At 43.5% G+C, this 26,301-nt stretch overlaps 1 protein-coding gene across 8 annotated transcripts in view; it reads left to right on the plus strand.

Moving 5' to 3' along the window:
* The window catches only part of CYP4F22 (cytochrome P450 family 4 subfamily F member 22), a 288,015-nt gene extending 263,346 nt beyond the window's left edge, over positions 1–24,669 (plus strand). For all 8 annotated transcript variants that reach the window (XM_078682603.1, XM_078682636.1, XM_078682594.1 and 5 more), the window contains 4 exons: positions 16,183–16,316; positions 16,991–17,055; positions 22,441–22,523; positions 23,057–24,669. In XM_078682603.1, the coding sequence (XP_078538729.1) occupies positions 16,183–16,316; positions 16,991–17,055; positions 22,441–22,523; positions 23,057–23,228 (454 nt within the window). In that variant the 3' untranslated portion in view covers positions 23,229–24,669. The remainder of the gene's footprint in view (positions 1–16,182; positions 16,317–16,990; positions 17,056–22,440; positions 22,524–23,056) is intronic.
* Positions 24,670–26,301: the final 1,632 nt, after the last annotated feature.

Raw genomic sequence — 26,301 nt, forward strand, 5'->3', positions numbered from 1 at the left:
ACGACTGGTGGGTATGTATATGATCCAGCACCTCATTACATTGTATGAGGGTCAACATTCTGATCCAGGTCCGTTACACGATGTCCTGAACGAGTTACTCCCGTATAGATGGAAAGGTTTAGGTACCGATTTAATTAGTGTCATTCTAGAACAGCGCCACAAATATAGAACGTTCCTGAACCCGCATTTTGTTCATGTCTCACCTCCAGAAAGTAAACCGTTTTACATAGATAGACAGAATCCGTTACGAGAAGTACACCTAGTCAGGACAGCAGATGGTGAAATGCAAAGAGTATTTGTTTACACCCCAATTACAAAGATGGAACTCTTAGAGATGAAGAAATTAATTCCTTGTCACGACAAAGATCCAGCAGGGTTCCACCGAGAATTAAAAGACATGCTCCGTATGGGAGAATACACGTATCCAGATATTATTAAAATGTTAAAAGTCCTATTGCCCGCAGGGGTATACGAAAAACTCAAGGAAAAAGAATGCGAGGTGGGAGAGAAAAAGATCGATTGGGCAGTTCTAGAAGCTGAAGATAAGATACGAGTACCAGGTACCGGTCTTGGAGAGAAATGTAAAGAATTACCAGAACTGTTAATACAAGTTTTGCCCAGATTGTTAGCCACTAAAAAGGAAGACTGGGATGCAATCTCAGCCTGTAAACAGAAACAAGACGAAGACACTAGTGATTTTTATTCTAGATTTGAGAAATGCTTTATTATAAACAGTGGCTTGAAGACGAGTAGCGAGTCATACCCTCATCTTTTTGTTACTAAATTAGTCGAGAATTCAAGTCCACAAGTTAAGAATCGAGTTTTGAAAGTCGAAAGTACATGGCAAGCTAGTACCCCGTCCCAGATGTTACAGATGCTCCAATATCACCAGAATAGAATCAGAGAAGAGCAAGATCATGAAAGGAAACGTATGAAAGACACGAAAATGAAAGTACTAGTTGCACAATCTGTTCCTCAAGACAGTCAGAAGAGGGGTCCGAATCAAGCCAGTCATCCTGCAGCTCCCGTTAAAGGGACCTGCAATTATTGTAAACAGCCAGGTCATTTCATAAACGAGTGTGCAGTTCTGAAACATAATATAGCTACTGGTAAGACTAAAGAAAGACCACGTCCGCCTAGACAAGAACAAGTTTCACAGACTTCTCAGCCACAGAATGCACAACAAACAGTTCCAGCACCGCAGCCTATTGCTGCAACACAGCATGTTACACAGCAGATGTACCAGTATGCACAGTCTGAGTATCCAGAGTACCAACAGTACTCATGAAACAGCCTAGAGAGGGAGGTAGGCTTGCCTCTCATCGAGATTCCTGTAGATCAAGAAGGTCCCTATGTTCATAGTCAAGTACTAGGGAAAGACAGAAAGTTTCTGATTGATACAGGGGCAAGTAGGACGACCATCAGTCACGCCGAAGTTCCAGGGGCTCCGCTCTCAGGCTCTAGAAATGTTTCCCTTGGATTTTCAGGAAAGCCTATTGTAAACGAGATATCTAAGCCAGTTACTCTAGAAGTAGGTCCATTGTCCCGCACTACTGATCTGTTACTTACGAAGTCATGTCCAGAAAATTTGTTAGGTATTAAGACACTGAAAGAATTAGGTGCAGTTATTTGCTGTTCCCCAGAGGGAATACGACTGTTTCTACGTGACTTCAAGGGTCACTATGTATTACGAGATTTTGATCCAAGATTGTCTAATGTCCCGCAGCATCTATGGGCGCAAGGTCCAACTGATGTAGGTTTCATGCAAATCACACCCCATCGTGTGACTCTCAAACCAGGTGTAGTCCTGCCACGAATCAGACAGTACAGATTACCACCTGAGGCTGTAGCAGCCTTATCCAAAATTATTGACGAGCTCATGGCTCAAGGAGTAGTTGTAGAAACTGACTCCAATGTATGTAATTCTCCGATCATTCCAGTCATGAAACGTACTGATCCAAATGCACCCCCAGTATATCGATTAGTGATTGACCTTCGAGAACTCAATAAATGTATCATTCCCCAGTATCCAGTTGTTCCAGATATTTCTTCCCTATTGACAGCCATTGATTCTGAGGCAACATTTTTCACAGTCATAGACCTCAAGAACGCGTTTTTCAGTGTCCCCATTCATCCAGACAGCCAGTTTCTTTTCGGATTTTGTTTAAATGGAAGGAGCTATATGTTCACACGAGCTCCTCAAGGTTTCACGGAAAGTCCTAGCATTTACAGTCAAGCACTTAAGAGACAACTAGACAATATTCACATGCCAACTGACACTGCCCTGCTCCAGTATGTCGATGATCTACTGATCACAGCCCGTTCTGAACGTGCTTGCGAGCGAGCATCACTTACAGTCTTGTATTTCCTTGCCGAGATGGGGCACAAGGTGTCCCCTTCGAAGCTCCAGTTCTGTGTCCAGCAAGTGATCTACTTAGGCCACTTACTGTCCAAGTGGGGTAGGCAGTTGACACCAGACCGTATCCAGTTAATAGCAAGTCTTCCTCAGCCCAAGACCCAGAAGGAGGTACGTGCTTTTATCGGCCTTACTTCTTACTGCAGACAATGGATTCCTCAGTATGCATTTCTAGCTAAACCACTAATACAGTTAACGACACAGGAGGCAGCCGTATCGACTGTCCTCCCTTGGACATCTGAACATACACTTAGTTTCAATGAGTTGAAGAAAGCCTTATGCCAAGCTCCAGTTCTAGCTACACCGAACTACAGTAAGCCTTTTACACTTTTCGTCACAGAACGCGAAGGTACAGCATTATCTGTTCTCACACAAGATCAAGCAGGACAATACAAGCCCTGTGCTTATTTTTCGAGCACATTAGATCCAGTAGCCCAGGCTCTGCCTGCGTGCCTCAAGTCAGTTGCAGCCACAGCACTAGCTATCAGACAAAGTGATTCCATAGTATTAGGACATTCCTTGACAGTACAAGTTCCACACTCTGTGGAAGTTCTTTTAAATCGAACACAGACTCAGCACTTGACCATTGCACGTTTAACAGGTTATGAACTGACACTGTTCCAGCCACACATAGAAATCAGACGCTGCAACGTTCTAAATCCTGCTACACTGTTACCGTCAGTTAATTCGAATCCTGCCACACATGACTGTGTGGAAGTAGTTAACACCATGACAAAGCCAAGACAAGATCTGACAGATATTCCATTACCAGATCCCGACCTGACACTTTATGTGGATGATTCATGTATGAGAACAAGTACAGGAGAACTAGTAGCCGCGTATGCAGTGACTACTGACACTGAAGTTATAGAAACACACCGTATTGACACCCTGTCTGCTCAAGCAGCAGAGCTAGTTGCTCTGACACAAGCCTGCATACACGCCAAGAACCTGAAAGTTAATGTTTACACAGATTCACGCTACGCATTCGGAGTTGTACACGACTTCGGAGTGCTCTGGCAGGAGAGAGGTTTCATGACTTCTCATGGAACCAAGATTCAGCATGGTCTCCTTATTCAAGCTCTGTTAGATGCCATACATTTACCGACATCTATTGCTATCATGAAGTGCAAAGCACATACGAAAGTTACTGACATTATTTCTCAAGGTAATGATCTAGCAGATCGCACAGCCAAGCTTACAGCACAGACTCCAGATATGTCAGTTAATCCGACACAGACACCTACTCCAGCTCCGACTACCTGTATGACAGTTAAGGACCCTACTCAAGATGTCATAGATATCCAGTTACATGCTACTCCCGAAGAAATCAAGAAATGGTCCGAACAAGGAGGGGTCCAGACAGATCAGGGATGGGTGACGAAGGGTAGAGCCACATGGTTTCTCCCCGACTCTATGGTTCAAGTCATTATCAATACCGCACATAGTCCAGCCCATTTAGGAGAAAAAGCTATGTTAGACAGTATACAGAACATTTGGTTCAACAAGCATTTACGAGCTGCAGCCAAGCAGAAAGTCCGTACCTGTATGATATGTTGCCAGTTTAATCCAGGTAAAAGTGTCCCGGTGGAACAAGGTGGATTCCAGCCCCCTGACCACCCTTTTGAAGTCCTCCAGATGGATTATATTCAGATGGAGCGATGTCGAGGTTTCAAGTATGTCCTTGTAGTTGTATGCGCTTTGTCCAGGTGGACAGAGGCATATCCAGTTCCAGATTACACAGCCACGACCACTGCCAAGCAGTTGGTTCGTGAATTCTTCCCCCGCTATGGACTCCCTAGGGTCGTATATTCTGATAACGGCCAGCCATTCTCATCTGAACTGATGAAACACGTTTCCCTGTTGTTAGGGTACCAGTGGAAGTTCCATTGCGTACGCCATCCTGAAGCAGCCGGTCTCGTAGAGAGACATAACCAGACCCTGAAAATCCGCATTGCCAAAGTCTGTCAAGAGAAAGGTGTAGACTGGCTAGTAGCTCTGCCAGTCGCTCTGTTTTATATGCGCATGGTCGCACATTCCAGATCAGGTCTGTCCCCGTACGAGGTCGTATTCGGCCGCCCCCCTAATATGTGGGGTACACCTAGACCCCGAAGTATTACCGATGTTTCAAGTAATATGTTGACAGATTACCTAGCTTCCTTGATGTCTGCCCTACACTCTTGTCGTTCACAGGTTGCCGCCGCATTTCCAGACAATACCGAGGTGGCACCGCATGAAATCGTTCCCGGAAATCTGGTTCTTGTGAGGAACTTTGATCGTTCAAGTCCGCTGGAGCCTCGCTGGAAGGAGCCAAAGCAGGTCCTCCTGGCCACCCGTACTGCCGTCAAGCTGGAAGGCAGGAAGGGCTGGGTCCACCTGTCTCACGTGAAAAAGTTTTATGGACTAAAGACTGTTTCCAAGAACATTTCCGAGGATTTTAAGGATTGCCAAAGTACTATTCTTAAGGACTGTCCCGCAAATGACATTGATACGAAACCCTCCCTGTTAGAGAAAACTCCGCAACAGGAGTATAAGCTAAAATTAAGGTCTAGTAAAATAAGTCAGCCAGTTTGATTGTCTAAGTCCTCCCCTAGGTGAAACGGTTAGACCGGTTTCTGACATGTATAAAATAGACCCCCATAGTGAGAGAGTTAGTCAAAACTCAATCCGATGTATCGTTTTTCTAAGTTTCATATTGTTTTTCAGCCTCATGATTACCTGCACAGGTTATGCATTTTATTTGTGTTTTCCAGTTTCTCATGTAAATAAGTCTTCTATTGCTACAGTAGAGCACACGTTTAGTGATCTGCCTCCTCATGAACTATCTTATCGTCTTGCTATGCGTAATAATTCCTTTATCCGCATGTTACATTATTCACACCAGACCAGCAATGCCACTAATTGTTGGGTGTGTGGTCGACTCCCCCCTTTCCAGACACCGAAGGGAGTTCTGCCACTGTTTCCTTATCCATTTTCACATAATGGTTCGTGTGGAGCATGGTCCACGTTAACGTCATCCTCAACAGATATGTCTTTTCTTAACAGTACATGTTTTCCAGACAAGCAAGGTCTTCCCCACAGAACAGGGTTAGATCTAGAAAATGAAGTTTATAATTTAGGTAATTATTCTTCGAATTTCATGGTCCTGAATGTTCAGTCTGATACTACTCCAGACTTCCCTGCTATGTCAGTATTACCAGTCAAAGGCGAATTATGTGTCCGAAAGAATGGCTCCGTACATGTAGGACATAGTGATTGTACTACTATTGTCAAGTATAGTGACAGTAGGAAATCTATTTTTAAAGCTTCACGTCATTCTTATTTTGTTTGTGGTCAGACCGCATATGTTCGTCTGCCCCTCGATTGGGAGGGAACCTGTTACATTGCCTTCCTACTGCCACCAGTTTTCCTAGCCCCACCTGATTATCATAGGAATTCCCACCTGGTACATACTAGACACAAGAGAGACCTCCCGATTGTCGATTATACTGAAACTGCTCTAGACCAATACATAGATATCAATAAAGGTGTATTTCCCTATTTAGGTACTGTTGTGAATAGTAAACTGATACGTAGATTAACCAGAACACTCGAGGCAGTAGTGATTGAGACTACCTCTGCTCTAGGTAACTTGACCGAAGAGCAATCCTTTATGAGAATTGTCGTGCTCCAGAATCGTCTCGTCCTTGATGTCATACTGGCCGATAGGGGCGGGGCATGTAGAGTCATCGGATCTAGTTGCTGCATTTTCATTCCTAATAACGCGCCGTCTGTTTATTCAGCTATAACCAGACTCCATAAAATTGCCCATCTGTTACACCAAAATCCAGGCACCTGGACATGGTCCGGTTGGTTCTGGAATATAATTTCCGCCTGGGGATGGAAAGTATTGTCCTTTCTAGGTATTGCAGTAGCGATCATATTTAGTTGCTGCCTATGTATACAATGTGGCCCTGCGATTTGTGGCATTTGTGCTACCTCTTGTATTCCTAGTCCCAAGTCCCGTTCTAAATCCCGTTCCAAGAAAATTCGAGACGAGCAAATGATACTGTATGAAATGATAGATGGTATCATGAATATTGATGTTTCCTAATGGAAACGTAGTGACAAGGAGGGAATGTGGAAAAGTAAATTTTGCCATGTTCTGTGTCCCTACGTGTTCCCCATCTTATGTTATGTGTGCATGATTAATATGCATATGTATTCCCCATGTTTGATTAAAGACGCAATTATAGTTGTGTCCATCCCTAGTATGCCAGTTCCCAGTTCTCGTGAATACTACGAATATCAGGCCTATGTAAAGTTACGTTGCCACGTTTCTCAGTGTGCACGTTATTTCATTGTAAAGTCCCCGTTTCTAGGCCTCAAGAGGGCCCGGACACCAGATTCAGCTCCTGTCCCCTGGGCCCTCGCTGAGGAGCGATACAGCCCCCACCTGTATCCTCGACCCTTCACTTACTTCCTGCCTCACAGTGCCCGGTTCAGCCTGGCTCTGCCTACGAGTCTGCCAAGAGTATGTTATGATTCTAGTTATCAGTTCAGCCCTCCTTCTCTGCATTCCTAAGCTACTGAATCGCATCAATAGTTTCCGTCACAGTCTAGCCTTTACGTCTCCATGTAAGAGAAATACTGTATTTATGGTCATTTAATATTCTTCATCACGCACTACATGTAGAATAATGCATGCTCCAGTCTTAGAGTCTGTTAGCCTCTCCCCTCCTGACTCTTAGTTTATATCAACATGTTCTCTAAACATCAGATACTAGATATTGTTTAGGCACATGTCGCCCTGACTCTCCAGACTTCAGTCTCTGCTCCTAGCACAGAAGTCATAGCCCCCAGCTTCTCCTAGTAACACGTCATTGTCAGTTTACGCGCACCATTAGGTTAGAGGTCCCGGCTCCTTAGGTAGCCCCCTCCATGTTTCCGCCCCATTTATGACATATTCTGTTACGTTTACATCACATGTCTATGTATACGCCTCCTGTTACACCCACTTTCACCCTTATCTTTCGCGACTGCTATTGACCACACCCACTGCTCCGCCTATTGTATGTATTGTAGTGCAACTGTTTTAGTATATATGCTTGTGTACTGTTATTAAAGTTAGCGCGCGCTCATCCCAGATCCAGCCCCGGCAGCTGCCGGGCTCTGCCATCCTATTCCTGTGCAGGTTGTCCTGTTCCTGTCCTTTATGCTGTATTAAACCTGCAAACTCCTACTACCTCGAATCTTGACTCTTATTTATTGAGCTATCTGTTATTGCTATGTCCAGTCAAACCTAGATCCGGTATTATTTATTTATATACCACATAATGGCGCCCGAATAGGGACTTGCCCTTTCCCCACGCGCCGGTGAAGCCACGTATGCCCCCTGACCCTCTGCAGCCGTGACGGAACCATACCGGCCACGTGCAGATATTTCTGCTTCAAGTATCCCTCAGGCCCACGGAGGAGACGGAGGTTGCGGTCCAGCATCCAGACGAGGCGGTGGAGGAACGCGGCGAGTCCCGACCAGAGCCCAAGCCGAGAGTCCAAGGTCCGAGGTATCCGGAGGCCCACCCGTAACAGAAGTCCGAAGTTCGTCCGTCCGGCGTCGAAGCAGTCCAGTCCAGTCCGAGGCCTTCCGTTCTTGCTGCCCGGTGAGTACCGTTGCTGGGGTAGTATCTAGACAGGGTCAATCTAATTGTCTCTGGTCCGTGGGGTTTGGTGGTACACAGATCCCAAAACGAAGTGTCCACTTCGGTGGATGCGGGTCCTGACGTGTCTCTTTATGAGACCGGTAAGTTTCGTACTGTTTAGCAGTGCATCTAGTTTCTGTTCTAGTCAGTTCTGTTCTCGAGAAGATTCATGTATTCTGTTCTCAGTATTCCAGGTAGTATTCTGTTCAGACTGTTATTTTTAAATGTCATTCATGTATTTTAATGTTGTGGTATGAAAGTGGTGTAATTATCGTGTTCATTTTGTATTGTATTGTGTCTAGATTACAGTTCAGTCATGCCTTTATTTTCTAAACTACGTCAGTTAAAAACCAGAAAAGGTCTGTTAGAAGCAGCAGTTCCTGTCCCGCCTAGGGACAGTCCAGGTCATTTTATGTATCAGAAGCATGGCATAAGTGCCATATTGTATCTAGATTTATGGGTAGAGTATACCAAACAGTTAGAAGAAAAGTATAGATGGCCCGTATCGGGTACATGGGATGCCGAGTGCATCATGCGAGTAGAATAAGCATTATGGAAAAAGAAAGCCAGACAGTCACAGAAAGATGCCATCGAGTTATGGCGCAAAGAATCTCATAAAAGAACCGAAAAAGAAATCAGAAAGTCAGAATTAAGTAAAGAATCCTTAGAACGAGCCCAAGAAAGGGAATTAATCGAGATAGGTGAACGAGTCAAAACCGAACAGTCAGACAGACAGAGGAATGCCCTCATTAAGGGTATGTATCCTCTTCTTGCCGAGGGCTTGCCAAAAGCGACCCCGGAGGCATCCAGCAATTTTCCGCCACCATTAGTTCCGACCAAGCTACGTCACAAACCGACCGCAGCTGATATTTTCATCTCGTCCTACTTGGACGACACAGTCCCAGAATATGCAAATCCTGTTTCGTCAGTCCCTGTAAATCATGCAATTCCTGCTCCTCCAGACACCGGAGTACCTGCCACGGTACCCCCGGTCCAGCCTACATTACAATTTCCCGCCGCGCCAGTACGAAGAGTATCAGTCGACGATTCCAGTTTAGGGGCCGCAGGAGGAGGTCCTCCTGGTACCCCGCCACCACACCAACGTTTAACGTTAGTCGAGTTACATGAATGTGCGTTACAGCGTACGCCCAAATATAAGTCCGTTGCAGATATCCGACGAGCTCTTACTGAATGCCGTTATGATCCAGTTGCAGGTGATGATAGTACAGTTATATATTCCATCCGTGTAAGACGGGTGACCGGGTATTTGGACACCCTACCGAATATGAAAGAAGATCTAGACAGAATATATCGTTTCATCCGTACAGGGGATGATCCAGAAAGTATTGGCGAAGCCATGTCTCAAAGGAAAGCTGAGATCCAGCTCATGCTATTAAAGTTTCTGATTAATTGTTTAATAAGAGAACAAGATTACCCGTCCAAAGATCCGGCCGAAATGAGAATCCTGACAAGGTGGAGTGATAATATAGCCGAGGGTAAACACAGAACTATCAGTAGTATAGAGAGTATGTACAAGAGAATTCGTAAGGAAATAATAAAGTTACACGAACAACGTAAAGCAGCACAAGTAAGCGAGAAAGAGAATGACTCTTCTACTGAAGAGGTAGACGACGAGAATCCCGCCAGAATAGCGTATGTAGGAAAATCTAGATTTCCAGACCGCCATTTACGCCTAGAACCCAAGTCAGTTTTTCATCATCCAGCACCAGAACAAGGTTCTCTAGAACAAGTATTTCAAGCTACCGATCATATTCTGAAATCACGAATCGGTTATAGTAAGTTAAATACCATACATGAACAAGAACTAGCCCGATCAGCAGTCCGATGGATTACTGATTCTACCACTTTTCCAGACGAAATAGTGGCACAAATGTTTCTGAAACTGCTCTAGACCAATACATAGATATCAATAAAGGTGTATTTCCCTATTTAGGTACTGTTGTGAATAGTAAACTGATACGTAGATTAACCAGAACACTCGAGGCAGTAGTGATTGAGACTACCTCGGCTCTAGGTAACTTGACCGAAGAGCAATCCTTTATGAGAATTGTCGTGCTCCAGAATCGTCTCGTCCTTGATGTCATACTGGCCGATAGGGGCGGGGCATGTAGAGTCATCGGATCTAGTTGCTGCATTTTCATTCCTAATAACGCGCCGTCTGTTTATTCAGCTATAACCAGACTCCATAAAATTGCCCATCTGTTACACCAAAATCCAGGCACCTGGACATGGTCCGGTTGGTTCTGGAATATAATTTCCGCCTGGGGATGGAAAGTATTGTCCTTTCTAGGTATTGCAGTAGCGATCATATTCAGTTGCTGCCTATGTATACAATGTGGCCCTGCGATTTGTGGCATTTGTGCTACCTCTTGTATTCCTAGTCCCAAGTCCCGTTCTAAATCCCGTTCCAAGAAAATTCGAGACGAGCAAATGATACTGTATGAAATGATAGATGGTATCATGAATATTGATGTTTCCTGATGGAAACGTAGTGACAAGGAGGGAATGTGGAAAAGTAAATTTTGCCATGTTCTGTGTCCCTACGTGTTCCCCATCTTATGTTATGTGTGCATGATTAATATGCATATGTATTCCCCATGTTTGATTAAAGACGCAATTATAGTTGTGTCCATCCCTAGTATGCCAGTTCCCAGTTCTCGTGAATACTACGAATATCAGGCCTATGTAAAGTTACGTTGCCACGTTTCTCAGTGTGCACGTTATTTCATTGTAAAGTCCCCGTTTCTAGGCCTCAAGAGGGCCCGGACACCAGATTCAGCTCCTGTCCCCTGGGCCCTCGCTGAGGAGCGATACAGCCCCCACCTGTATCCTCGACCCTTCACTTACTTCCTGCCTCACAGTGCCCGGTTCAGCCTGGCTCTGCCTACGAGTCTGCCAAGAGTATGTTATGATTCTAGTTATCAGTTCAGCCCTCCTTCTCTGCATTCCTAAGCTACTGAATCGCATCAATAGTTTCCGTCACAGTCTAGCCTTTACGTCTCCATGTAAGAGAAATACTGTATTTATGGTCATTTAATATTCTTCATCACGCACTACATGTAGAATAATGCATGCTCCAGTCTTAGAGTCTGTTAGCCTCTCCCCTCCTGACTCTTAGTTTATATCAACATGTTCTCTAAACATCAGATACTAGATATTGTTTAGGCACATGTCGCCCTGACTCTCCAGACTTCAGTCTCTGCTCCTAGCACAGAAGTCATAGCCCCCAGCTTCTCCTAGTAACACGTCATTGTCAGTTTACGCGCACCATTAGGTTAGAGGTCCCGGCTCCTTAGGTAGCCCCCTCCATGTTTCCGCCCCATTTATGACATATTCTGTTACGTTTACATCACATGTCTATGTATACGCCTCCTGTTACACCCACTTTCACCCTTATCTTTCGCGACTGCTACTGACCACACCCACTGCTCCGCCTATTGTATGTATTGTAGTGCAACTGTTTTAGTATATATGCTTGTGTACTGTTATTAAAGTTAGCGCGCGCTCATCCCAGATCCAGCCCCGGCAGCTGCCGGGCTCTGCCATCCTATTCCTGTGCAGGTTGTCCTGTTCCTGTCCTTTATGCTGTATTAAACCTGCAAACTCCTACTACCTCGAATCTTGACTCTTATTTATTGAGCTATCTGTTATTGCTATGTCCAGTCAAACCTAGATCCGGTATTATTTATTTATATACCACAAAGCCCTCTGATACCTCCGGGTCTAGATAGCGCAATATAACCGTCGCAAATCAAATAAACTAAAAACTGTTTTTTCCTGAACTCTGAGACCTGAGCAACATGGCTGATGAGGTGGAGCTGCTTGGCAGCTAATGAGGAGATTGGCCCTGGTTTCCCCCTTGACCGTCACCTACCCAGCGGGACATTGGGCATAGTTCCTCCTCATCTCCCCGCTATTACTCCTTCCTCCCCTCCCTCCTACGAATTATTGAAACATTGTTTATGTGCACTGTACCTTACTATGCTCTTGTATCTGATGTAACTTGTATTGCAACAATCCTAAATGTAAAGCGCTCTGATACCCTCTTGGGTCATGTTTGCGCTATATAAAACGTTATAAATAAATAAATAGGTAACTTTCTCGTTGCCCACACAAATAAGGTTACCTATGTTACCTTTGTTATCTTTTTACTGGTTTTACATAGGGATATAGATGACAAACCGTGTTTCCCCCTGTATGCATTTATTTTTTATAATGGAAAAAATGAGGAGTTGGGACTTCCTGTGACTCTCTACATTCGGTCAATCAAGACACCAGCAGGAATAGGTGTAATCTTGACAGCGTTAAGTGATTTCCGAACAAACCTTGACATCTGCGCATATGTGTTAGTATCACAACTAATATTTTCATGGGTTTGAATTGTTTATTATTCCTGGCTACTTAATACACTAAAATCTTAAAGACAGTGGAAACGTTTATTTTCCTGTTTCGTCAATATACAAGTTGCAGCTTAATTTGTATATAATTGCCAATAAAGTGACAAAAACGAGATATGGGTAAATATAGACTGAAATGTGAAAACAATCAATATCATAACAACAGATGCCCTCTTAGTAACTTCTAGTCAAATATCAGGGTGTTATTTTATTTACACCTTCTTCTAAGATGAGATGGTTAATAAGGATAAAAAGATATATGTAAACCATTATTGGACCAGTCCCAGCTGCCTCCATATTTAATTCTGTGTGGTACAAAAATGGGGGTATACCCAAAATAGTCACTGGGACCTGGGTTGCAAATGGTACAGATAACAAGTGGTCCCAGTGTGGAACCGTTTAGAAGCACAAAGCAAACAAATTGAACATTGGAAAAGAAAATAGAGACACTTGAGATTCAGTGTTCATAAATCACATTGAATCAAAACACAATATATGGTTCACAATTTAATGAAATCAGGGATTGATTCAGTAATTTACAAATGACCAAATAGTAACAGTGCCCCGGGGAGGGAAGGGAATAGTGCAAGGAAGGTGTGTGGGTTTTGGGGATAAATAGTGAAATGGTACTGGTCAATGAGACCCAATTTTAACAGTAATTGTGACACGTGTTGGCTTATAGATTCAACCAACACTAAAGTACATGAATGTTACAAGTAGTTGAAACAAAAGCCTTCAATGATAACCATTTGGGTTAATACAACAATATGGTTGGTTCATAGGCAGAAAAAAGATTGCCGACGTTTCGACCCCTCAATTTCTAGGTAGCAGTGTAACCTTAGGCTGGGGTCTTCATCAGGACAAACGAAAGGGCAGGGAACCGTGATTGTTAGTCATCACGGATATAATATTTCATGGTGGGCGTCGGCCAAAAGGCTCCAAGCGAGAAGGTGTGGAAGGTGGACATTTGGATCATGAAGGTTGATTGGTAAGGTCACATAAAATGTATAACGCCGCATGTGACTGACTTCGTTGCGGCCTGTTCCGGTGCTGTGAACGCGAGACCCGACCCTGAATGGACGGCAGCCCCATTCTTCTTTCTCAAGAGATTGCATCAAGCTTGGAGGCTTTTTGTTTGTGCCGACCGATCCCTGGAGCATGAGTTTTCATCCAGAACGTGATACAGCTCTTGCGACACCATATTTGGTAATACATCATCATTTTCTAAGGACAAAATCTTCAGGTCAAGCCTCAAGGACTTTGACCAGAATAAGTTAAGAAACTACGCGCTCACCTACACAAATTGGTGTTGTAGCACCGATTCCTACTTGATAAATCCATTCCAGGAGGTCCTACTGGGGTCAACTTCTGATTACCCAGTGATACCATTACCGGGTAATACTGACGGCCCTGTAATTTGTAACACAGCATGTCGTATTATCATATGCTGTATTGAGGCGGAAGCAAGTCCACCCGTGGCGGAGGAGCATTGCCCCACTGAACAACAGGCTGTGTAAACACCAGGCTGCATTACGAAGCCTGGTGAGGAACATGCAAAACCTCCCATTCCCCATATGAGGTCCGATCCATGACGCTCAAACCAATCACAACGCGGCATTGCAGTGTTGTGATTGGCTCAGGTGAACCTGGGAGCCACGTGCTTCCTGCTGCCGGCCAGGACTGCAGTAAGAAGGAAGAGGACGAAGAACGGAGGAGAGATGGCAGTTGGCTACCGAAGTCCACTTGTAATGAAGGTCTAAGTAGGTTTATTTAGCCTCCTAGTAAAAGGCCTACCTCTGGGACATATACGTCAAAGGAAAGATCATCAATAATACTTTTATAATGTTCTCATTTCCATCTCTCTCAAGTTCATCCTTATTAAATCCGAAAATTGCAATTTGCAGACTACATTTGCAAGGTTAGTTTCCAAAGGACCCGAAAACTGTTCCTTCTCTTTCCTTAGGACTCGCTCTCACCATCATTGTCTTTCACTCAGTTTCTGCATTCAGAAATAAAGTCCTTCAAATTTCTATGAAATCCGTATCCACTTGAAGTGCTTTTATAAAAAGCACTGCATAATTATTCTTGGATTTAAATTTTTAAAAATGCGTATTGTGAATCTTTAATGAGACGTGAGCCTTGGAAGTTTTGAACATGAACCAGTCAGCACCGGAAGTGAAAGTTTCTCTTTGCATACATACTTTATAGGGCAAGATAGGATTTTTAACTTTTTGACAATTCCCAGATTAGCAGCTTCTTAATGCAGCAAAGAAAATTTGAATTAACCAGATGCATCAGAGTATCACAGCCATAGTTAAAAAATAAAACATTCTTGTCCTAGAGCGTAGTACACCTGCTAAAGTGAATGTGACCAATATGTTTGTCACCTGTACAAGAGGTTTCTGAGCAGTGCTCAAGCAGTTGCACCTTTACACAACATTATAGGTGAAAACAGGTGAGCAAACCTCTAATTCGAACTAATGTCAAAAGCGTTTTCTACCTCCACTTCCACCTTCCTTACATGAGTGTTGCCCAGAAATCAGTCAATTTATCTGCATTTGAAAAAGTGAATTTAGAATTGCCATATTGAATTCAGTGCTAAATTTGAGCCGGTGGTTTCCGGTGCTCTGCACCAGCACATAATTGTCAACAATGGCACTTATGACAGTCGGCCATGTGGTGGCACTGTTTGTGCAATTTAGAGAGGGGAACAACAACCGTTATTTATAAATCCGATGTACATCAAAAATCATTGATAAATACCGCCCGAGCCAATCGCCTAATTGTTGGGCCTGGAATAGTCTGAATTGTCACACTTGTAGTAGTGTGATGGTTAGTAGTTGTGTTGGTACTGTCATTGGCAGCGCTGACAGGGGCAATGGGTGGGGCCAGCTGCAATGTCCCACTGACGAGAGCCCTGGCACTTATATTTTCCAAATTTATCACTGATTGAACTCAAATATGAAGCTGCTAATTTGCAGTTAAATGGCTCATTTTCTGTTTTGTGATGTATCACACATTGACTTGTGTGATCAGCTTGATTGCTTCAAGCCGCTTGTTTTTTAGATTGGTCCTATTGTTCGAGGCAGGACGTCTGCAATCCGCATCTTTTTAAATAAGCAATTAATTAAGATGGCTTTCAAAGCCTTACCATTGCACGGTTTCACTGTTTGTAGCTATACTAAAACTTCCATCAACTAACATACTGGGTCCCTCTCGAGTATTATGGTAGTGCTATAAATGGTGTTGCATGTGCGAAGGGTTCCATTAATTTGACCTTGCTATATATGTGATGAGGTCGAGGAGAAGGCGTTAAGCAGAGAGGATCTAGATGGATATTCTTTTTGAACATCTGGTTTGTTAAAGTTAGTTAGACTCAATGTGATTTCAAGAAAGTTCAAAGAGATTGTGTAAAGGTAAGCTAAACGACATAGGTAAGATAATACTGATCAATATCGCTTGGGTGACTGGCGGTGTGTAGTCATTTCTGTTTGGGAAGTGATAAGTGGAGAAATAAGAATAGGATTCAAAGTTAATTACACCAGTGCAGAAGCACATGGAAGGTGCTTAAGGTAGTCGGTCCCAGATGGAGTTTCTTCTACAGCGCATTACTAGAACTTTGCGCTCTTGTGGATCTGTTTTTTGAACCTGTGTTTTCTTTCTATAGGGATGACTTGTCCCAGCTGCCCTTCACCACAATGTGCATTAAGGAGAGCCTGCGCCTGCATCCTGCTGTTACCGCGGTATCTAGGCGCTGCACTGAGGACATCAAATTGCCTGACGGAAGGGTCATTCCCAAAGGTATTATTATTATGATATTGGACTGTCCAATCAAATGCGTAGCATAGGCACAGCTAACGTGTCTGTGCTGGATTGCTTTTGCAAAGATTATCAGCTATGAAATTGCCAAATATTTGGTAGCTCTTTCAGAACGTGGCATGCAGACCCTACTGGCCTTGGGTATGATCTCCGAAGCAGTCGTTCCTTACTAGAGGTACTTGCTGGTTGTCGCCTGCTGTCCTGCACATAAGGGCACATGGTGGGAGTCAGTATATACCTGACATGGTGAATGCTACATTCCCTCCTATACATATGGCCATGGATGGTGTTATTTGCTCGACTCTACATATGACTGAGTGCAATCCACATAGAGGACCATGTGTGCTCTTCACGAGCACAGGGATATTGAAGATGCTCATTGAATTAGTGGCATAGCATAAACCCTACAGACCCCTGGTGTGAGGGGACCATGGAGCTCCAGGGGGGGCCCTCAGCAAAAGTGATAGTTGGTGGGCAAGGGAGGGGGCTCCCTGTACTTTGCAGGGGGGGGGCACTCAAGTTTTGTTACGGCACTGTATTGAATGCTATTGACACCTTGATTTGTATATGGAATGACCAGTGGTTCAAACAAATTCTTGGCCTCTTCTTGTGCCTATGGTCTTTAGCACATCTTTTATGTTCTTTCTCCGTTTCAGGAATCACTTGCTTGATCAGTATCTACGGGACTCACCATAACCCTGCCGTCTGGCCAGAACCCGAGGTATGAATTTCAATTCAGTGTTCCAACTTAACATCACTATGACCCTGTAACGCAAAAAGGAATTCTTCCCTTGATGAAACTTTAACATGTTATTGCCTATCAAAGAACAGGGTCTTATAGTTTTGTACTGTACAATATATTGGGGACTTTTGACCGAGTGACATGAGCAGAAATCTTCATTGAAGAGCCTAGAGTGAGCGTCAAGTTTCGCACATTTTACATAGCACAGCATCTCACCCCAACTCCTGTGCCCCCCTCCTCTCTGAGATATAGGCACTCATAGTGGATGCAAATGTTTGGGGCACATATGTTCTCCCTTCATCATCCTAGTTCCTATTCCAAGTCTTTGAAAGTCAACAATGGGCACTTCCGCTACCCCTGAGCGAATCCATGACCAGGTCGAAGGACAGCGATAATTCATAATTCAAGAAGCAGCTCCTGGAACCATGTGGGCTGTAGTTCTGATTGAGTGGGATACTGCCAAAGACTAAACAAAACAGAGCAACTTCTGCAAAGCAGAACAACCTGTACAAAACAGCCAAAGGCTTAGGCAAAAGAGACCAACCTGACCAACCTGTACAAAACAGCCTCAGACTAGGCAAAAGAGACCAACCTATACAAAACAGCCAAAGACTAGGCAAAATAGACCAACCTGCAGTAAACAGCCAAAGACTTGGCAAAACGGACCAACCTGCACAAAACAACCAAAGACGAGTCAAAACAGGCCAACCTGCAAAAAGCAGCCAAAGACTAGGCAAAACAGACCAACATGCACAAAGCAGCCAAAGACTAGGCAAAACAGACCAACCTGTACAAAAGACCCAAAGACTAGGCACAAGAGACCAACCTGCACAAAACAGCCAAAGACTAGGCAAAACAGACCAACCTGTACAAACAGCCCAAGACTAGGCAAAACAGACCAACCTGCACACAACAGCTAAAGACTAGGCAAAAGAGACCAGCCTGCACAAAAGAGCCAAAGATTAGGCAAAACAGATCAACCGGCACAAAACTGCCAAATATTAGGCAAAAGAGACCAGCCTGTACAAATGAGCCAAAGACTAGGCTAGAGGCCAACCTGCACAAAACAGCCAAAGACTAGGCAAAACAGACCAACCTGTACAAAAGAGCCAAAGACTAGGCAAAACAGACCAACCTGCACACAACAGCTAAAGACTAGGCAAAAGAGACCAACCTGCAGAAAACAACCAAAGACTAGGCAAAACAGGCCAACCGACACAAAGCAGCCAAAGACTAGGCAAAACAGGCCAACCTACACAAAGCAGCCAAAGACTAGGCAAAACAGACCAACCTGCACAAAGCAGCCAAAGACTAGGCAAAACAGACCAACCTGCACAAAGCAGCCAAAGACTAGGCAAAACAGACCAACCAGTAAAAAAACAGCCAAAGACTAAGCAAAACAGACTAACCAGCACAAAACAGCCACCGACTAGGCAAAACAGATCAACCTGTACGAAAGAGCCAAAGACCAGGCAAAACAAACCAACCTGTACAAACAGCCAAAGACGAGGCAAAACAGACCAACCTGCACAAAGCAGCCAAAGACCAGGCAAAAGAGTCCAACCTGTACAAAAGAGCCAAAGACTAGGCAAAACAGACCATCCTGTACAAACGAAGCCAAAGACCAGGCAAAACAGACTAACCGGCACAAAACGGCTAAATATTAAGCATAAGAGACCAGCCTGTACAAATGAGCCAAAGACTAGGCAAAACAGACCAACCTGTACAAAACAGCCCAAGACTAGGCAAAAGAAACCAACCTGCACACAACAGCTAAAGACTAGGCAAAAGAAACCAGCCTGTACAAAAGAGCCAAAGACTAGGCAAAACAGACCAACAGGCACAAAGCAGCCAAAGACTAGGCAAAACAGACCAACCTGCACAAAGCAGCCAAAGACTAGGCAAAAGAGTCCAACCTGTACAAAAGAGCCAAAGGCTAGACAAAAGAGACCAACCTGTACAAAAGACCCAAAGACTAGGCACAAGAGACCAACCTGCACAAAACAGCCAAAGACTAGGCAAAACAGACCAACCTGTACAAAACAGCCCAAGACTAGGCAAAACAGACCAACCTACACACAACAGCTAAAGACTAGGCAAAAGAGACCGGCCTATACAAAAGAGCCAAAGACTAGGCAAAACAGACCAACCGGCACAAAACTGCCAAATATTAGGCAAAAGAGACCAGCCTGTACAAATGAGCCAAAGACTGGCTGTTTTGTGCAGGTTGGCCTCTTTAGCCTAGTCTTTGGCTCATTTGTACAGGTTGGTCTGTTTTGCCTAATATTTGGCAGTTTTGTGCCGGTTGGTCTTTTTTGCCTAGTCTTTGGCTGTTTTGTGCAGGTTGGCTGTTTTTGCAGGTTGGTCTGTTTTACCTAGTCTTTGGCTATTTTGTACAGGTTGGTCTGTTTTGCCTAGTCTTTAGGCTAAAGAGGCCAATGACTAGGTAAAACAGACCAACCTGTACAAAAGAGCCAAAGACTAGGCAAAACAGACCAACCTGCAACAACAGCCAAATACTAGGCCCAACAGACCAACCTGCACAAAGCAGCCAAAGACTAGGCAAAACAGGCCAACCTACAAAAAGCAGCCAAAGACTAGGCAAGACAGACCAACCTGCACAAAGCAGCCAAAGACTAGGCGAAACAGACCAACCTGCACAAAGCAGCCAAGACTAGGCAAAACAGACCAACCAGTAAAAAAACAGCCAAAGACTAAGCAAAACAGACTAACCTGCACAAAACAGTCACAGACTAGGCAAAACAGACCAACCTGTACGAAAGAGCCAAAGACTAAGCAAAACAGACTAACCTGCACAAAACAGTCACAGACTAGGCAAAACAGACCAACCTGTACGAAAGAGCCAAAGACCAGGCAAAACAGACGAACCTGCACAAAACAGCCAAAGACGAGGCAAAACAGACCAACCTGCACAAAGCAGCCAAAGACCAGGCAAAAGAGTCCAACCTGTACAAAAGAGCCAAAGACTAGGCAAAACAGACTAACCGGCACAAAACGGCCAAATATTAAGCAAAAGAGACCCGCCTGTAGAAATGAGCCAAAGACTAGGCAAAACAGATCAACTTGTTCAAAGCAGCCAAAGACTAGGCAAAAGAGACCAACCTGCACAAAACAGGCAAAGACTAGGCAAAACAGACCAACCTACACAAAACAGCCAAAGACTAGGCAAAACAGATCAACCTGTACAAAAGAGCCAAAGACTAGGCACAAGAGACCAACCTGCACAAAACAGCCAAAGACTAAGCAAAACAGACCAACCTGCACAAAACAGCCAAAAACTAGGCAAAGCAGACCAACCTGTACAAAAGAGCCAAAGACTAGGCACAAGAGACTAACCTGCACAAAACAGCCAAAGACTAGGCAAAACAGACCAACCTGCACAAAGCAGCCAAAGACTAGGCAAAACAGACAAACCTGCACAAAAGAGCCAAAGAGTAAGGCACAAGAGACTAACCTGCACAAAACACACATGTATTTATTTATTTGTTCTATGTAGTGCAAATCAGACCCGCTAAGGGTAGCAGCTTACTTTATATAGGAAACTGAAACGGTGCATGTTACGGTCAATATATCTTTAGCTAGTGCGCTGTAAGTAGAGGGCCAGCGTATATAGACGATAAGTGAAAAGAAAACTAAGATGGAGCTTATTTGTATTCGTTGTATAGAGAGGGGCATTCATATTGCACTCTGTAGTGCAACTCTAAGCGATAGAGAAAGTTTTTGCAAATGTTTGCATTGTCTTGTTATTGAAACAAACATTGTCCTTAAGGATAGTCATTATCATGCATGTTTTTCTCAAATGGATTGCGATGCCATCCACTAGCCATCAAGAACACTTCTGGGTCATCCCAGCGTGGGAGAGTCCAATGTGGTGTTTAAATGAGCCTGACTCATGCCAGATATTCAGGGTAGCCACAGTTTGTATATTTATACACATCTAATTTGCACAAACCAAATGTCCATAGTCGGTTGTTATCGTGAATCTCTGGATTGGACCAGGTCTTCCTGAGACGTTTTTGCACAAACTTGATCTATTGCCACAGGAGGCCAGTCAGTCGTTAAGAAGGGAGAATGATAGGTCCTCATTCCTACACTTGAAGTTACTAGCACCAGGGGTATTTTTAATTCTCAGAGGCAGAATTACAGCATATTCCAGGTTACCCCAGAGGGTGCACTTATCATAATTACTACTCCTGGTTCCCATGGGATCTTTCCATTTTTCACCCATTTCCCACCTGGAAATGTCACCAGTTTTTACGCTGGTGAGATATCTGGGGTGGGAAGGCCTATAGTCAGAGTGCAGTTTTACTGCATGGATGTAGTCCAGACTTAGCCAGTAATGTCCCAAATAGAGAATATCGCCATAGTCAGAATATGTGTATTCTGTGTATGACGATACAGGCAAGGGTTGTAATCTAGACTCATCCACTTGAGGCCAGAGGGGGGTACCGCCATCTTCTGATGGTGGACCTCAGCTTATACCTGTTCTTCTCCTCTCTGCTCTGTAAATCAGACATAACAGGTTGACAGAGGTGAGCAGTATACATCTGTGACGTCACTAGAAAAGTCCTGCCCACAAATTGGTGAATTTATGTAGAAACTACAGTACATCAAATCTAATAGCTTTTATAAAATTCAAATCTAGTGCAAACTTCTCAAAACAGGTCCTTGTTCAGTAAAAACATATAATTGTGTTGCCTAGACTAAAACAATGTTAAACTTTTGGCTTCTGTGGACCCCCCACTTAATCATTGCTGGAATCAGAGGACCCCGCTGAGTCAATACTGGAAGCCAGAAGTAAGCAATTTCGACAATTTGATCTTCAAACTAATGGGGACAAATTCAAAAACAAGCATTTCTTGATGATATATATCATCTAGTCCACAAATATAATACATTGAAATCTTAATTTTATTTGGAAGGTTGGAACTTTTCTAAATTAAGTTGAGGCCACCCATCATCAATATATTATTTTGTTTGCTCTACTTGTGGTACTACCAGAAATTTATCTGAGAATATAGACTTAATTTTTTGCCTCCAATTTCAGATTCCATCACAGTTACATAACGTTTTAAACTTTTTAATATAAATTTTCTTCTATATGTATATATACTTTATAAATCCATGGTTATTTAATCTTCTAAGCAGTCGTGAACAACCTGAGTAGGCTTCACAGATGCTCAGTGGTCTCAACGTTTGGTCTAGTCTGTCTCTATAAAAAGTATTTCACTTTTGGTCCCCTTTGTATTTTGTTTTCCTCTTGATTCCTTCAAATTTTATGTTGTATTAAATATCATTATGTTTGCCTCAACAATACTTAGATGAAATCTGTCTTCTTACCAGGTTTACAACCCACACCGCTTCGATCCTGAGAACTCTAAGGACAGATCACCTCATGCATTTATTCCTTTCTCCTCTGGACCAAGGTGAATATCCTGAGCCGGAAGTAATGCTGGTCTCTACTTTGATCATATCTGTGGGCAAATCTTCAAACTTAATTAGACTGAGGTGGCTGGATATGTCTGGTGACAGACTTGCCTAACTGCATAATACTCAATCTGTGAACTTCAGATTTGAGAATCAAGAATATTTTGATATGGGCTCCTTGGTAATGGAGAAGTTTTGAATTTTCGAGTTTCTTAGCTCAGGGTGTTAATAGTTGTTGAGTGAGGCAGTCCCAGTAACATTCTAAAAGAGCTACTTTGGTTTGTTCAAATTCTGGAGTAATGTAAGATCCGTATGTGTTCGAATGGAGTTGAATGGCATTGTCCATGATTCTTGGGCAATATGGGGTGTATACATTTTTGAGAGGAGTTGCGGGGTACACTGGCATTTGTGGATGAATCGGAGTGAAAGAGATCCTGCAGGGATGTGTGCTTCATGGAGCATAGAGTAAAGTCACACAGAGCACCTGGGCATTTTCCTTCAATTGCTTTTTTTGTTCTTTGGGTTTCCAAAGGAACTGCATCGGACAGAACTTTGCCATGTCGGAGCTGAAGGTGGTGCTGGCGCTTACGTTGCTGAGGTTCAAGGTGATGCCAGATGACACCAAGACGGTGCGGCGGAAGCCAGAGCTGATCCTGCGGGCGGAGGATGGACTCTGGCTCAAGCTGGAAGCCCTCAGGACCTGACCTTGAAGATCTACAACGCTCTCCTCATAGTGCCTCCTAAAAATCGTCCAATGAGCTATTGGAGGACAAATATGATTAAACTGAGATATATTCAGATCATTGTTTCAAAATGTAGTTAATATGTCCAGCAAACCTCTACTCACCCTAGACCTCTGATGTATCTGAGATGACAAAGAAGAATATTTGCTGCTACAACCCCTCCCCTCTGCTCCTCAGAACCCAGCTTCTCTCGCTGTCTCTATCCACTAGACATCTGCATTCAAAGTCTACACTAACCATTATCCATTGACAAGTCTGCACAGCAACCTGGCCATCGCAGGTGGCCCAGTATAGTCCTCCGGCCCTCCAGGACCAACACCGACAGTACAAGTCAATTCTCAGGTTTTTGCTTTTTGATGTGAATTTCTTCCCAGTAGATCCTACAGGTGTGCGGCTTGTGCCACGCAACAAGCAATGCTCATCATATCTTCACCAACACACTCTATAATTTCTGTACTTTAAAACAATTGGTAATACATTTGAATGAGTTTTATTGGGAGACGCTAAGCGTCTGTGGTGGGAGGCAGTGGGAACTATGCACGAGTAGTAGATATCACTCTCCACTGTGCTTAATTTGTAAAATAGTAAGTGCCAGTGCCCAAAGTTTTTTCCCTGAATCCCACCGCTGGTGCTTAGCAATATCGAAATTGCTGAATACTAAAGCTGCAAAGTCTTTATTTTACCCCCAGCATGTTTCTACCACCACCCCATACTCCTTGCCCGTTTATTCTCTCTTACTGGCTCTTTCCCATTACTGCTTGCTATTTTGTAGCTGTTTTTCTGGGGGGTTTTCTTCCTCCTTTAGAGTTTTTCTGTCTTGCTTTGGGTCAAAATCTGATAACGAAGAGTTTGTACTGGTCCTCAAAAATAATTGCCGGTGGGAACCATGTGCCACCACCTGCTCAAATTAAGCACTGTTAACTCATACCCAGAAGAACACAGATGCCGCCCTCGTGGACCATCAGGGTAGGACACAGGGGGAATTCTACACCAGCCCCATGCTTTCCAGGGCCCTTTGTTACTGCTGCATCTACAACTTGATTTCTAAAACAAGTCCTCACCATTATTATTGCTGGTGCAGTTAACATGGCTTACCACCAGATGGCGCTTGATTGGACAGGTGCCATGCTCCTCTCCACCCTCCCGACCTCAAGAGGTTAGATTATTTTTATATTTAGAACAAAGCGCCCACAGAGGCCTCGCTTGAATTTTTGACACAAACTTCACAACAACCTCTGCCAGGACTATCGCTTAAAGAAGTAAAGCAAAGGCACTCTCTCTGGTCCCACAATAAGGTAGTTAAAACACAAATAACGAAATGTGGCAAATATACATGTTCATACTATTTGAGAAAGCATTGTATTTCCCCAAAAATTAATTTAAATGATATATAAAATGGCAACTGTGTATATGTACCTTACTTGTGTTTTTGTGTATCGCGCAGTGACAATCCTGGAAATGGAATGTTAGATAACAATCTAAATTCAAGCTTCACGGAGAAGACAACGAGATGATGAACGTAGAAGAAAGGGGAGGGAGGGATGTAAAAAGGTGCGGTGACCGCTGAAGTTATGGTTGGCACTTTTTTTTCAGTTAAAAGTACCAGATATTTGTTCAGTTGGTCAGTTCTGAAATCGGGGATTTACCTGTATAGCCCCTTGCATTACCACTGTACTGTACTATAAAAATTTCTCTATAAAAACGTTTGAAATAAAAAAAATGGCATTTTAACACAAATTAGTGCAGAGTTCAAAATCTGCTGTATTTCTTGTTAACTTTCATTATCATTTATAAATATGTGTAGGTATGTATACGGAAAAACTTTTGAAGTGATTGAATGATTTATGCTTTTATTTACTTTAATATATCATATTATGTATCATCATGTCTTGCCCTCAGCCCCACCCACTCGACACACCTCTAGCTCCTTTTAATGAGTACCTGCACTTATTTTTTCCCATTTAAAGCACTGACTAAGAGCATTGTGTGACAAGTGGCTTTACCTGTGCTGGTATAAGAGCTTAAATAAGGTCTGCATTTAAAGTACTGTTTACCAAAAATAAAGGACTAAATGTTTCACACGTGACATTGGGACACATAGCAGGTGTGTGCAGGACTACCGCCTGCAGCTTACGAGAATAAACTTAGGAGCCATTACAATCAAAGCATCACAATCCTAGTTTTGAAACCAAAAGAAGCATTACAGGGTTTAACTTGTCTGCAAACTGTGAGATTTAAAGACTCATTACTTTGTAGAGTTTACAAGTTTGTGTGTATTTATCTGTTGTGTAACAGTGAGATATGATCTGCTTCTCATGTTCTGTGACTTGTGTTCTAAAGGTAGGGAAAGTAATTTGTGCTGCAATGTAGCCACTTTAGAATGCCACGACAATTGTGCACAGTTCACATTCAAACCCAAAAAGCTTTTGCCGAACTTGGGCAAAACTCCGCCAGAGGAGCAGAGTTTATCGCTTACCCCTAGTATCAGACATATTTTTCTAACATTTGAGGCATAGATAGGTATAGTATGTCATAGATTTTTCAGCATGTTGTATGGCGCTTGTATTTAAATGCTGAAGATATAGATTATTTTGTATATTTTTCCGTGATATATGTATATACTCTGGGGCAGATTTACAATAACTGGCGCATCCCTGCAGATCAGCAGGGATGCGCCAGTTATTTTGTGTGACGTTAGGAACCCATTGTGCCACCATGGATGCGCCGCATTTACAATGCGGTGCACCGTGGCGCAAGGAGAGACAGATGCGTGCCGCATCTGTCAGCGTATAGGTGACGCAGTGCTGGAGTCGTATCGCAAGCGCGACGCAACTACAGCACTGCTCGGGGAAATCCTATACTTGCTGTCCTGCATCACTCCTTACGATTACTACAAGCAGGCGGATGGTTGTGACGCAGCATTGACGTAAAAGTGACTCAGTGAAATCTTGTAGATTTCTCTGCGTCACTTTTATGGGGCTTCCTGCGACGGAACGCCCACCCTGCATACATTATACCTGACGCAGGTATAATG

The sequence above is a fragment of the Lissotriton helveticus genome, chromosome 1_1 (genome assembly GCF_964261635.1).
Source record: "Lissotriton helveticus chromosome 1_1, aLisHel1.1, whole genome shotgun sequence".
Lineage (NCBI taxonomy): Eukaryota > Metazoa > Chordata > Amphibia > Caudata > Salamandridae > Lissotriton > Lissotriton helveticus.